Source organism: Pseudonaja textilis, chromosome 7 (genome assembly GCF_049901715.1).
Source record: "Pseudonaja textilis isolate UNSWEBS1 chromosome 7, rPseTex1.2, whole genome shotgun sequence".
Classification (NCBI taxonomy): Eukaryota; Metazoa; Chordata; class Lepidosauria; order Squamata; family Elapidae; genus Pseudonaja; species Pseudonaja textilis.
This window is the reverse complement of record NC_141996.1, coordinates 34,394,054-34,407,840: the sequence shown is the minus strand read 5'-3', so window position 1 is coordinate 34,407,840 and position 13,787 is coordinate 34,394,054. Positions and strand designations below refer to the sequence as shown.

The 13,787-nt window shown below is 34.0% G+C and overlaps 1 protein-coding gene across 12 annotated transcripts in view; it reads right to left on the bottom strand.

Moving 5' to 3' along the window:
* PHLDB2 (pleckstrin homology like domain family B member 2) overlaps positions 1-13,787 on the bottom strand; it is a 60,919-nt gene that overhangs the window by 12,181 nt on the left and 34,951 nt on the right. For 6 of the 12 annotated variants that reach the window (XM_087937414.1, XM_087937417.1, XM_087937423.1 and 3 more), the window contains 8 exons: positions 12,529-12,684; positions 11,835-11,945; positions 11,186-11,275; positions 9,846-9,989; positions 9,152-9,325; positions 6,587-6,721; positions 5,812-5,911; positions 1,507-1,714 (listed from right to left, as the gene is read on the bottom strand). In XM_087937414.1, coding sequence (XP_087793540.1) covers positions 1,507-1,714; positions 5,812-5,911; positions 6,587-6,721; positions 9,152-9,325; positions 9,846-9,989; positions 11,186-11,275; positions 11,835-11,945; positions 12,529-12,684 — 1,118 coding nt within the window. The remainder of the gene's footprint in view (positions 1-1,506; positions 1,715-5,811; positions 5,912-6,586; positions 6,722-9,151; positions 9,326-9,845; positions 9,990-11,185; positions 11,276-11,834; positions 11,946-12,528; positions 12,685-13,787) is intronic. The other 6 variants (XM_087937422.1, XM_026700778.2, XM_087937421.1 and 3 more) reach the window with 3 other exon arrangements.

Here is a 13,787-nt window from a genome sequence, read left to right as displayed (position 1 = left end):
AGAACAAAATGCTTAGCCGATGAACAACACGAAAAAACCGAACTACACACTCTCACCAACGTACTTACAGCCAATGGATTCCAAAGAAAGAAGATTACCCACCTAATCCAAAAAGAAACCCCAACCAAAATCCAAGACAGAGAACAAGAAAACGGCAAAGCCCTCCTCCCATATATAAAAGGCACTACAGACAAAATTAGCAAGATCCTCCAAAAACACAACATCAAAACAGCATTCTGCACAAACAGAAAAATATCCACCATCCTAAGAAACCCCAAAGACAAAATCGAATTAGAAAACCAAGGAGTATACGAAATCCCCTGCACTGCCTGCCCTACCACATACATTGGACAAACTAACAGAAGAATAAGTGCACGCATTGAAGAACATAAGAACTCAATCAAAAAAGAAGAAACGACCTCTTCCCTGGTCCAACACCTCAAAGCCACAGGACACGAAATTGATTTTAAAAATACCAGAACTATCGCCAAAACCGAACACTTCAACAGCAGAATAATCAGAGAAGCCATAGAGATAGAAAAACGCCCACACAGCATGAACAAACGAGATGACACCTCCCGCCTTCCAGCCATTTGGAAACCCGCCCTCATGAACAGACGAGTACCTAACATGAAAAAGGACACCGGACCCACACCCATGAGAGCCACACAAGATGCCACCACCACACTTCCATGTAGAAAACAGACTCCCACCCATTCAGAAAATGAGAAACGACCATGGACCAGAAACTGCACTGCAGCTGCATCACTACCCACTTCAAACCCCTCTGAGCCATACATGAAGCAAACCGACACCCACTATGAAGATGCAGCAGGACCACGAACTAGAAGCCAAACAGCAAGATCACAACTCTCCAGCTCAAATCCCCCAGCAACTAAGACTAACCTGAGCACAACCAAGCCCCCACCTGAACAGAACACGCCTCCAACCAATCAGAACACGACTAACCCCCCAACCAATCAGAACACAGCCAAACCCCCTACCAATGAGAACACACCCCCACCCAATCAGAACACAGCCAAGCCCCCACCCAATCAAGTCCCACCCCCACTGGCAGTTAAAAGGAGGAAGCAGCTGCAATCTCCATTACTCTGAGAAGCACAGAGCCGGAGACAAAAGCCTGAAGATGATGAATGAGACTTCATCGAAACGTTGCCTAGACACTTTGAATCTTACGCGGGAGAAAACCCGAACAACCAAAGATCCACATACAAATACCCGCGAGAACCTCAGAAAATATACACACACACACACACACACACACACACACACACACACACACACACACACATACACACACACACACACTTACATAAATATTTCTCTCTATTGACTGGGTATTTCTAAAAATAAAATGTTTTTCTTGCTCTGGCTAAGATCTACAAAACTACATTTCAATAAACTCATATTTAATAATCAAATATACTGGTATGTGTAATTATTGTGTTGTATTTTCTTGATAAATTGAACAGTGTCACAATATACCTGGAAATATTATCTGGGGAACAGGCAGATATACTTGTCTCCATACTGTCTGTGCTATCTAAACTAAGAGTATCAAAGGTGTGGTCTTTCAGATTAGGATTAGGATAATGAAAGGTATTCAGATACACATTTGATTCTGAGGCAGTTCTGCTGTAGAATTCAGGAGACTTCTGGCTTTGATCCTCACGGAGATGCTGATGATTATAACCTAGAAAAAGAAGGAAAGTCATTTCTGTTTTATAAGCTGGGTTAATACAGCATTGATAGTGAACACAAATACATTAAACTAAAATCTGTTTAAGAGCCATTTTTATTCAGTACTTATCTCTGGATTTGAAACAATGGTCATTAAAAACCAGATACACATTCTATTTTAGATACTGGAAATTTTGTTAATAAGGATTCTTATAAGTATAAACTCTATTCTCAAATAGTATATACATATAATGAGATCTTTCTTCTCTTTGCTACCTTGACTCAGCCCAGGGTATTATTTCATGTTATGTAAAATTAAAATATAAACTGATCTATATCTATAGTATCTAATCTAATCTATCTATCTACCAACCCATCTATACACACACATTTATTTTATGTTACATAGCATGTGGTGGTGAATAACTTTAAAATGGGTTAAGTCAAGGAAGCAGAAAAAAATCTGTACAATTTTGTAAGTTTTATTAATCCAAAACTATAGCACTGTAGAAAGAAAGGATCTGGGATTATTTCTTTTGTATATATCTGTAAGGTTGCAATGTTAACCACTGTTCTATTGGTCTTCTGTAATATCCAATATTCAAAAGAATTTTGCTTTTGATAAGGGGTTTTTCTTTTAAATAACTAGGGCAATAAATGTGGAACAGACTTGTATCCCTTGAATTTAAGTGATGTTTTAAAGAGTTCTGTGGAAATAGTATCAGTTGTATATTTGGACAACAATTCTTTAAATTATATATTTTAGGAAGCAGTGACATATCTAATACTGATTCAGGAGACTACTACATTTGCTGGGAGAATATATTTTGGTAGGCAAAAAATTTTTAGAGTTTGATAAACCGGGTGAAGTCCACACTTTTAATTTTTATTTAGTCTGCCATCCTAGGTAAGATAAATATCCATATATTATGTCTTACTAAAAATATGAATAAATTTGCAAAAAGCAAATATTGGCATGACAATGAAAAACTCAAATTAATGTCTCATTCAAAGCACTGCATGGAAATGTTTTTCAAAAAGAAAAAAACCAAGCAAGCCAAATTAATTGAAAGTATCATAAATAATAATAAGCAGAAAAACAGTTGTAAGAAACCTGTTATATTATTGTTATTAATATCACAACAGAACAAGAGTTGAAATCACACCAAAAAAGTACAAACCACATCAAAGAACGCAGTCAAGAGTCTGTTTCTGTTTATGGTGAATCAGAGATGCTTTTAATATGCTAATTGAAATAATTTTAAATAGTTTTGTCAATCCAGAAAATCAGTAGTTGTCACCTCAGCTTGTTCTTCTACATGTATGGTTGCAATAGTCAAATAACAGTTTCCTGTTATCATCTCAAGAGTGTTTATATTTTAAAGAAAACATGGAAAAAAGATGAGTCAATTAAACGAGGACAAAGCTCACAGTATCCTTGTGTGCTATAGGGTAACAAGAGAAGGAAAGACAGGATATTTTAAAGTCATTTTTCCTTCCACAGGGCTTTAACGGAACTCACAAGAGAACTTTCTTCCTTTTATTTAGACAGGCAAACATTAATTTGTCTTCTGCGAATAACAGTGATTTTCAGAAAAAAAGAGTTGGAAGAAAACCAAATTTCTAAAAAATTAACATGTGTATATATATTTTACGCATATTTTATACATACATATATGGACAAACAGCTCACTACAAATGCTACTTTTATTCTATGCCAGGCTATAATTCCAATTGTGTGCATATTATATATTTATATCTTCCCTTCAAAATTAAGCAAATGTTTATTTTAACCAGTGTCTGCATCTTCCTGAAAATAAATATTGGTTTTTACATAGATGCCAATATTTTTGTGATATCAGTTGCAGTAACAATGTGACTAAGCCACAACTGTTTAGATTTGTCAACATATTTTGCAAGACCTAGATGCATTGTATGAACCTGGCTTGTTTTATTTGCAAATCCAAGATAGATTAATTGACATCAACCTGAAGAATTTGTTTGTATGCTGTCTTTACATTATACCCAAGTGATTAATAAATACAAACAGAAAAGAGAAGGATGTTTCAACTGATCTAGCTTCAATATTGGATTCATTATCTTCAAACGTATCAGGAAAATGAATTTACAAAATAAGTGCTGTCATTTGAATCCTGGTGGCATCAATCTCAACAAACTCCCCTACTGCAGTATTCCTCTCTGTCGCCACAGATTTGAGGGCAAAAACCTGTGGGCATAGTCTTGTTTTCAATCTGATGCCATTTTTAATTATATGAGAGAGTTTGTATGATTTAAACATGGGATTGTTTAAATCCTAATACCCTTCTTAAGTTTTTGAATAGGAAATTTAAAATTTCCACACATATTGATTCTGAACAACTTGACAGTGTCCTCTCTGTCATTAGTACTGTAAAATCAAGCATGTAATACCACAGAAAAATGTTTTTCATACCTTTTTTGCTTTTACCTGATTTTAATGACACAAACAGTAGAAAGGAAAAAATATATATAATTATTTTAAAATACTAAATCTTTAAAAACAAATATTCTTACTGAGATGCACAAATCAAACAAATGTAGAAAGAAATGTAATTGTAGAAAAAAGAACTGGTGAAAAAAGGCTGACAGTTTCTCTTATAAGATTTTTTTCTTCAAAATATTTTGGATTGCAGTTTTTATCAAAATATGTTATTTCATTCAGCATATTTAAGATGCTGAGTATAAGTGTTCTAAGAATTAAGGTCGCCTCTCCAGGAAGTACATATAATAAATTAAAAAATAAAAATTCAGCTACAACTGGTCCTTGACTTACGATCAAAATTGAGACAGTTAAGTAAGTTTTGTCCCATTTTACAAACTTTCTTGCCACAGTTGAATTAATCACTGCAGTCGTTAAGTTAGTAACAATGCTGTTAAATAAATCTAGCTTTCTCATTGATTTGCTTGTCAGAAAGTCACAAAAGGCGATCACATGTCCCTGGGACACTGAAACCATCATAAATATGAACCAGTTGCCTAGCGTCTGAATTTTGATCATGTGACCATGGGAATGCTGCAGTGTTGTGTGAAAAAGTCAGTGCTGTCGGAACTTCAAAAGTCACGAAATGAACTGTTGTAAGTTGAGGACTACCTGTATTTTAAATAGGTTAGGTAAGCACACAGAATCCTTTTAAATGTAGTGGATATTACTTTTAATTAAGTAATGTTAGGGCTGTACTATCTAATTTTATAATTAGAGAAGGCAGCTGAAAGTATATTTTTGTTTGTCTATATGTTTTCTGTTGCTGTTATGAACATTAATAAGCATAAGCATTATACTGTAATACTTTTAATTAATTAGCTATTTTGTACTTTGTCTTAAATATTAGAAATAGTTTAAAATGGACAGTGTGTATCCCTTCTTATATATGACTTCTAATCCAACAGTGTAGTCACAGATTTGGCTAGATACCAAATGCTCACTCAATAGGCCAAATAAAATGAGGTATGTCTTGGGAAGGAAACCTTCTAGTTTTTCATCTGATATCTAAAGGTTCCAAGTGCAGGAAGATTGAATGTGAGCATCTATAAATATATTCCCAGTGTATTTTACTCTATATAGTTACAGAAGGTGTGTGTGTGTGTGTGTGTGTGTGTGCACGCGTGCGCCCTTGATTGGGAATGTTCCCTTGATTTCCAAACTACAATGCAAATGAGATTTAGTATGGTAGTAATTTTTAGGCACTATTCAAATAATAAATAAAGCATAAAAAAAAACCGTTGAAGGACTTCACTTTCAAGAAAAAACTGTTCTGTTTATGATCAATCTGAAAATAAATGCGTACTGAGTTGAGTCAAGATTTAATAAATTCAACACAAACAATGTCTTAATTGGAATCTTGCTGTAAGAAATTATTAAGAATATGTGCAACAATGAAGTATACAAATAAAGACACCAGTTTTGCATGAGAAAATTTAAGTATCCATTTAAAACAGCTAAAGCTAAATGAAGCTGAATTAATTTGGGTATTTATTCAATTAAAGTAAATATGTACTTAATGTTAATGTGAATATGATTTATATTAGATATTATTGCGTGTAAATATATGGAATAATTCTAAATATCATTACCTTTATGTGTTCTCCTTGTCTCCAAATCTTTGGTCATAGATCCTGAACAATGAGGAAGTATGTTGCCACAGCTACTGCTTTGTCCAAGTGGCAGGTGACCCTGTCAAAAAAACAAAACAAAAACTATTTAGAGCTACCACTTTTTATGTATAAATTTTTCAAATGAACTTTATGTATAACTGAAATATTACTTTTTATTTAAAGTAGCTTAAGGCAATCCAGTTTAAAACACAACCGGCGCACATCCTGGGGTTTTTAATCCAGGATAAATACAAGACAAGTATTTGATGACATTAACTAGGGTTTATCCTCAGCAAAACACTCAGGGTGTTCCTCTTAAAATTAATTCACCTTATTTATGGAAGATGGAGTCTAAAACAAAATGAGTCCCTGCAGGGACTATATAAATATAAAATATTTTGAATTTCACCATGCCATAAATACATAGCGATTATCTGACTGGTCCTTTAACAAGAAGCTCTAAGGTCAAATTTAGTTCAGCTCTGAAATAGCTTGGCAGTCTGAAATCAGCTACTTTCTCTCACAGGAGGGAAATTGCATGGGAATTATGTTTCACGTTTGCTACCCAAAACTTTTATTTGAAGATTAAAGTAATACAATTTTATATTATTATATCGTGTAAATATTGATAATGTACATGTGCATGTGTGAAGAGAAAGCCATCATTCAAGCTGATTAAGTTTCTACTGAACTTCATTAACTCAAAATTCAAAGAAATTCTTGAAACTTGAAATTGAGCAGTACAATTGCTTACCTTAACAGTTCGTCCAAGAGTAGAACTACTGAAATGAGGTGATATGGGAGGAGCTGTTTTCTTGCGAGGCAAAGTATCACTCATGTACAGGCCTTCTTTGTGCTGCTTCTTTCTCTCTTCCAAATTTCGGAAATGCTTAAAATAAATAATAATGTGTAAAATTCTAGTGTGATGGCGTGCTATGGATGTTAATGTTTCTGAAAAGTCATAATTTAATTTTAAAACAACTGAAAATTGCCAAAGGTAAAAGGTAAAAAATCAAGACGTCTTCAGATTCCCAAACATTAGAGTAAATTTTAAATAATTAAAATTTTAAATAATTTACTGTTACATGAATGATTTCCACAAGAAAACTAATTTTAATGTAAACATACTGCAGTAATATATCTTTATATTAAAGGAATAAATATATTACATTTAAGTGTTTTCTAATACTTGATACTGATACTTCTATACTTGTCATAAATCCTGTTCTATTTAATAATTGCTGAATATAAGCAAAAAGAATAATATATTTTCACTGTGATTTTAAATACCAAAAATGTTTTTGAACAAGAACAATGGCACATATATTTTGAACAAAAATACAAAAAGATTACACAGTTCTTTATTGGTGATTTTATTTGCTCTAATTTGTTTTAAATGCAAAGTATAATAGAAGTAATCATTTATTAATAAGAAAGGAAGATTGCATAGGGGTGATGTTTCTTAAAGTTAGTTTAATGTTAATGAAATGTATTATTGCCAACTGCATGCTAAATGATAATCTCTTACTGGGTAAATCTAAGTCCTGTTAACCGATTTTACAGCTTACCCAATCAATGTACCAACTTGCAATACCTCATTCCTTCCATATAAAGGTAAAACTGATTAGTTATTGTGGAGTTGTTTAACTTGTCTTGCCATACTGTAAAGAATAAGGCAGTGGTGTGACTGGACTACTTAACAACCAGTTCTCTGGCTGGGTAGGCGTGGCCGGTTGGTTATATGACTAGGTGGGTGACATCACTCATCACACCCAGCTATGCCTCCTGGCCGCTCACCTCAAACACAGGGGTAGCATTCAGACAGTTGGGGCTAATCCCACCACTGGCTGGTCCCACCCCCGCCATTTTCAGCTTGTTTTGGGGGCCATTTTCAGGCTGTATTTGGCCCCCCAAAATGAACCGAGCGGGGGCAAGACCCATCAGTGATGGGATTTGTCATTTCGCCAAACTGTGCAGAATCTTAACTACCGGTTTGGCCAAGCCAGTGCAAAACTGGCAGCAGCCCACCTCTGGATTAAGGGTTCTGAAGTTGTTTTATCCAGAAGAAGCTAAAGAATGTAGTCTAAAATTGATTTCTTCCTCAGTAACACACAGGGATACCAGCAAAGTTTACCATGTAATAAAAATGTAACTTTTATTTTCTCAACTAATGTACATAGAACTCTGTGTGCAAAATGTTAGAATTCCATCAGTCAGTTTTAAGGGAAAGGACCATACATTCAGACCTTTAGGGTTCTGGAGAGCTTACTAATGATTATTTTCCATGTACTTTTTCAAACTGTGGCATGCCACAATAATCATATCATTACCAAGTATCTACTCAAAGAAAACAACTTGTGGCTACAAATATAGGAGATCTATAAATGAATTCTTCAATGAAATATAATCTCATATTTGGAACAGATTTCAGAGTGCTTTGCTTGTAAACTGTGAATGTGGCTTCAGAGTTATTTTGGAAGCATTCTTAATGCTTCATACCATACATATAAGTCTATGCCAGTATCAGAATGAGACAATAGCAGTGGTGCTATTCTACCAGTTCGTCCTGGTTCTGGTGTACTGGTAGAACCGAAGATCAGCGCGGAGACTGAACTCTCTGATGAGCTGCTGTTGGGCCCACCTGCCTGCTCTCCCATACTGACCTTTATTCCCTGCCTTTGAAGCGCAGCTGCTTTGCATGGCATAGCAGATTGCCACGCATCAGCTGTTAAAGCTACAGGGAGAGTGCAGGATTGCAGGAGGTTAGTAGGAAAGCCTCTGCGGGTGCGCAAAGTGGCTGTTTGGCACGCACGCAAAGTGTGCGCATGCATGCAAAGCACACCCACCAAGCCATACCCACTAAACTGGTGGTAAACCACTTTGCAGCTCACCACTGGATAATAGCCATTCAAAATGTTAATGAAGATAAACAATTATTTTCAAATCATCTCTTCAACTCCTACTTTTACAGAAAAAGGATTGTAATATTACTAACCAGCACTGTATATGTCAGTGTGACATAAAACTGTTAAGAGTAAAGACATTGGTCTCAATAAAGAAATTGTGCATGCCTAAGATGATGTTTAAGTGGGTGGTCCTTAACAAGATGCATGTACAAATTTTCTCAACTAATGTACATAGAACTCTGTGTGCAAAATGTTAGAATTCCATCAGTCAGTTTTAAGGAAAAGGACCATACATTCAGACCTTTAGGGTTCTGGAGAGCTTACTAATGATTATTTTCCATGCACTTTTTCAAACTGTGGCATGCAACGATAATCATATCATTACCAAGACAGCCTGCCTTCTGGCATGTTACCTGGGGTTCCCTTCGGTTTTTCTTAGCTGGTAGAGGAGGTGGTGTATCAGGTAAAGTAAAAGACTCTATATTGGCAGCCCTGACCTCAGGCCAGTCGGCTGGTGAGAGTTGTGCAAGAGGGCGAGGAGAGAGAGAGTGAGGAATCACAGATCCATAACAGAAAGGTGATCTTAGCTTTATAGAAAAAAAAGAAATGGTATGAGAGTTTTAAACATACATACAGGATGCAAATACTACAAAGAAGTTTATTGTGGGAAAAGCCAGAGCTCACTTTATCAGATGCATGAAGTGTGATTTACAGTTTACAGAAAAAAACAAATGGTATTTTTCTTCCACCACACCTAATATTTTGATACTAGGTTTATGATATCCTATTAGGGAAAATAGACCTTGCTTTGCTGTTTTTTTCTGGAAATTAAAATGGGAATGGTGTAAACATAAGGGTTCAATGAGAATATAACAAAATCCCAGTTACTTTATCAGCACTCTGGAAAAGAACGGAAGACACAAGATACACCCAAGACAAATAAACATACACACATCTGTTCCTGAAAGAGACCCATAGGAGAAAAATTAACTCATCTCCCTACCCAACTTTTTAACTGATAAAAAGGTTTACTACAACCTGTGAACACCAAGGGAACAAAATTTGAAAGCATAATGTTTACACATGGCAAACATCTCTCCAACAAACCTCTTTATTTTGTGACTGGCTTATCAGGCCAGCTGTGGAAGGTTCAGTGGGAACAGCAGCAGCAGCAGAGGGGGGCTGAGTGGAAGGGGAGATATTCGTGGAATTGCCATGCGGGTCACTAATGTCATTTACATTCACAAAATCCTAAAAGGAGGAATTCAGAGGTTAAACATACAAAAGCAAAAGTCAAAAGGCATGCAAGAATATTAAAATTTGAAATTATCTGTGAAAGTTAGTTTAGAGTGATACAGCCAATGCTGTGATATTACAAAACTGTTTTCTTGACATACTTTTTCAATCATCTATGCTGAACTCTCCATGCTTTACATTTACTACAATTTTCATATTATCTCAGGTTAATATAATAAGTGCTTAAATAAAACACTACCATATTCTAGAAAGACTTTATGTAGCACTCTGAAAATTTGACTATTTGAATAGTCATGCTTGACTATTTTCAAGCACGATCCCAATAAAGAATGGGAATTAAGCTGCTTTTTAAAGCAAGCAAACACTTAAAAGTCTTTTAAAATATGAAGCTCACTAGAAGAAACAAAAATATGACAGAATCTTACTTTTTCAATTCTATCAAAATAAATTCATGAACCAGAGATATGTTTGAAATCAAATGTTTTGCAGAATACTCTAATAATTCTTTATTCTAATATTCTTTATACAAGGATTATAACAGCTGCAATTCTCAATAAAAATAAGAAAGTCGTTAGAGCAGCAGCAATAGTAGCAGAAAAGTTTTAGGCACAAGCAAGAACTGAAAGGATGCACTCAAAGAATCTGATTTTTTCTTTTTCCTTTCTAATGTGTCACATTTTTTACAACTCTTCTAACACTGAAATATATGTCTGCATAATAAAAAAAATGATCACTGAAGTTTGCATGCAAATGGAATAAGATAAAAAAAAAGGACACGGAATCTAAGAAAACTGAAGACCATTTAGAAGATCAATTATTTCAGCACCACACTACATGCCCTGTTAAAATAATCTTTGATTCCTCTGGATTTGTTTCATTCAAACCCTAGAACTTACCCAACCATCCTTGATCCAAAAGCTTAAGCTGAACGCCTGGAATGTAATGCTTGTAATGAATGTAATGTTTGTGCTTCAAAACAATACATATTTCCTTTTAGTGCACATGTCTATGTCACATTTTATTAGAAAATCCTCCTTACAATAACTGACCACCGTCAAAATATTAGCAATTAATATTAATGAGTCCTTTTATAGAAGTAGTGAAATACAAGTCATTTTTCATTGAACTTTGGTTGCAATAATATGGAAAATAAGGCAGTTACCAACCCTTTCTCCCAAATCTCACACTACCTCTTTTAGACTGCTGGGACTGAGAGAAAATCCCTTGCCTCCAGATAGTGAGGAATACTTCTTTTCTAAATTGCAAAGATTTTCTTTCTCCTGTAAAAAATAAGTTATATTTGAGACAGATGTTATACAAATGTCTAAACTGTATTTCTTTTCTTTCAAATGTAACTAGATTTGTAAAAAAAAATTTTTTTAAGATGTTTCAACTGAATATTGTTCACAAATGCATTTTTAAAATTTTTGTTCTATCTTCACAGTATAGACAATAGAGATATCCTTCCCAATTTGTTTGCTGGATTGGTTTTAATACCAATTAATTCCCTCAGCAAACACTAGATGATATACACAAATATACTTGTACTTTTCCTGATACACCTGCTGAGGAAAATTTAACAAATCCACTGCATGTTAATGTAAAGATTCATATTCATTCCAGTGTTATGGAAAATACAGTTCCAATTGGCTTCACTATATACATTATTCACTTCTTCATTGGACTGTATATATTACAGACTTCTCTATGATACATGGTGGTATTATACTAACTATATGTGTTTACATTTTTTTTAAAAAAAGAGGAAGTTGAGCCACATAATATCTGTATTTGTAACATTTAATTAAGTTCTTGGAAGAAAAAGGAAGAATTGCTTACCCTCTGCAACATCATTAGTAAATTGTTTTTTTCTTTCACAAAATGATCTTGTTCTCTTTGTGCTTGTTGTACAATGTGATTGGCTTGTTTTTTGAGAGCAGAAACCTTTTCCTATCATAAAGATAATGTTAACACATACTTAATATGAGCTTTAGAGTATTGTTCATATAGTTCCTACCCATTTGAAAGTCAAATTTACACAAATTTACAGAGAAGATTACAGAAGAAGTAACATCTCACTCTATTTTTTTTCTTTGTATTGGGTAGAAGTCCTGTGATTGGACTTCACATGCTTGCATATTCCAGCAGCACTAATAGATGGCACTATCAATATTCCTCTAGTACTACTCCAAAATAGAAGAGTAAATAGAAAGAGAAGAATTATGGGAGGATAGGTATTTATGAATGTTACAGAACATGTGTACAAAGACAAATAAGTTTCTCGGAAAGGTACCATCTCTCTTAAAAATAAAAAAATGTTCTTGTTAAGAAACAAAGAAATGAAAATATAATACTTTAGAATATTTTTCATATGTTAAGTAATTACTAAACCTTAGTGGGCAAATCCAGAAATTAATGATTAACTGAATTGTTAGTTAAATTGCTAGTTGTTGGCTAGATTAACAACTGCAATCAGCTGGCACTGAAATATTCAAAGATAATGATCTGATCATTTTTCTTTTTAAAAAATTACCTTTCTGCTAACAATGCTACGCTGATATTCAGCAACTTCACGCAGAAGCTGTTGTGTTAAATTCTCTTTTTCTTCGTCTAATCTGCTCTCATTTTCAAGCTGCTGAAATTCCAAATCTTCAAAATGTTTGCTTTCTACCTCCAACAAGTCTGCATCCTTCAATAAGAAAAATAAAAATAAATGTATCAGTTTTAAAGACTTGTGCTTGTGAAAGCTGACATAAAGCAAAATAAAAAATAAATAAATAAAAATAAATTACATCCTAGAGAAGTCTATTTAAGCATGCCTAAGTCTATTTAAGCATGATTTTAAAATACCTGTTGACCTGAAATTAAAATTATCATGTACATCCTCAAATTAATCAATGACAACAGATCCATTGTTTTATTTTAGCCTAGCCATCATGAACAGAGGTATTTAGATGCTAAATATGCACTTCAAAAAAAGAAAACAAATCTTTAAATTATATTAAAGGGGGTGCCAATATGAAGAAATGTTGCAGTTTAGAATGGGCATGATTATGGCTTGGATCATGAATGAACTGTTTGTAGGCTGTTTGACTTCAGCTACATGCCTCAGATTTATTTATTTATTTATTTTTACCAAATTTCACTTTAAATTTTTTCTTTTTCAGGAAAGAAAAAAATAGGTTTTGCTTTCATAATCATCTGATCTGGAAATGTTTGATGATTCTAGTCTGGATGACCTTTCCATATTCCCAAATCTCCCACTATTTCCTATGTTTCTTTTTTATTGTGTTATAAATTTATATTTACAACGGTTGTAAAATTAAAACAAAGCAGTCATCAAATTACATGGAATGATCAAAATACAATCTAATAGGAAAGAATAATTTGGGGAAGGGCTTAGTTTATACATTAATTTTCGAAGTGAATATGCACATTTAAGATTAATAATGCTGCAGTAAGAATTAAATAAGTAATCCTTCATGCCTAATTGAGAATTCTTTCCATATTTAGACAAATAGATCTTATCTATTCCTAATCTGATTAAACATCAAAATTCCACTCATACTCAGTCATACTTTAGTGTTCAATGTCACAGAGTGCTAAGCCTTAGATGACTGATAACTTTTGAAGCCTGTAGTGCACATCCATTGTTAATCCAGCTTTTCACATTCTGTTTAGTTGTCACCATGCACTTACATTCTTAACAGCAATATAGAAAATCAGCACTGAAGCCATGAAAAAGAGTTGGTTAGAAATCTTTGGGCTTGATCTGATAACAATCACTAAAGA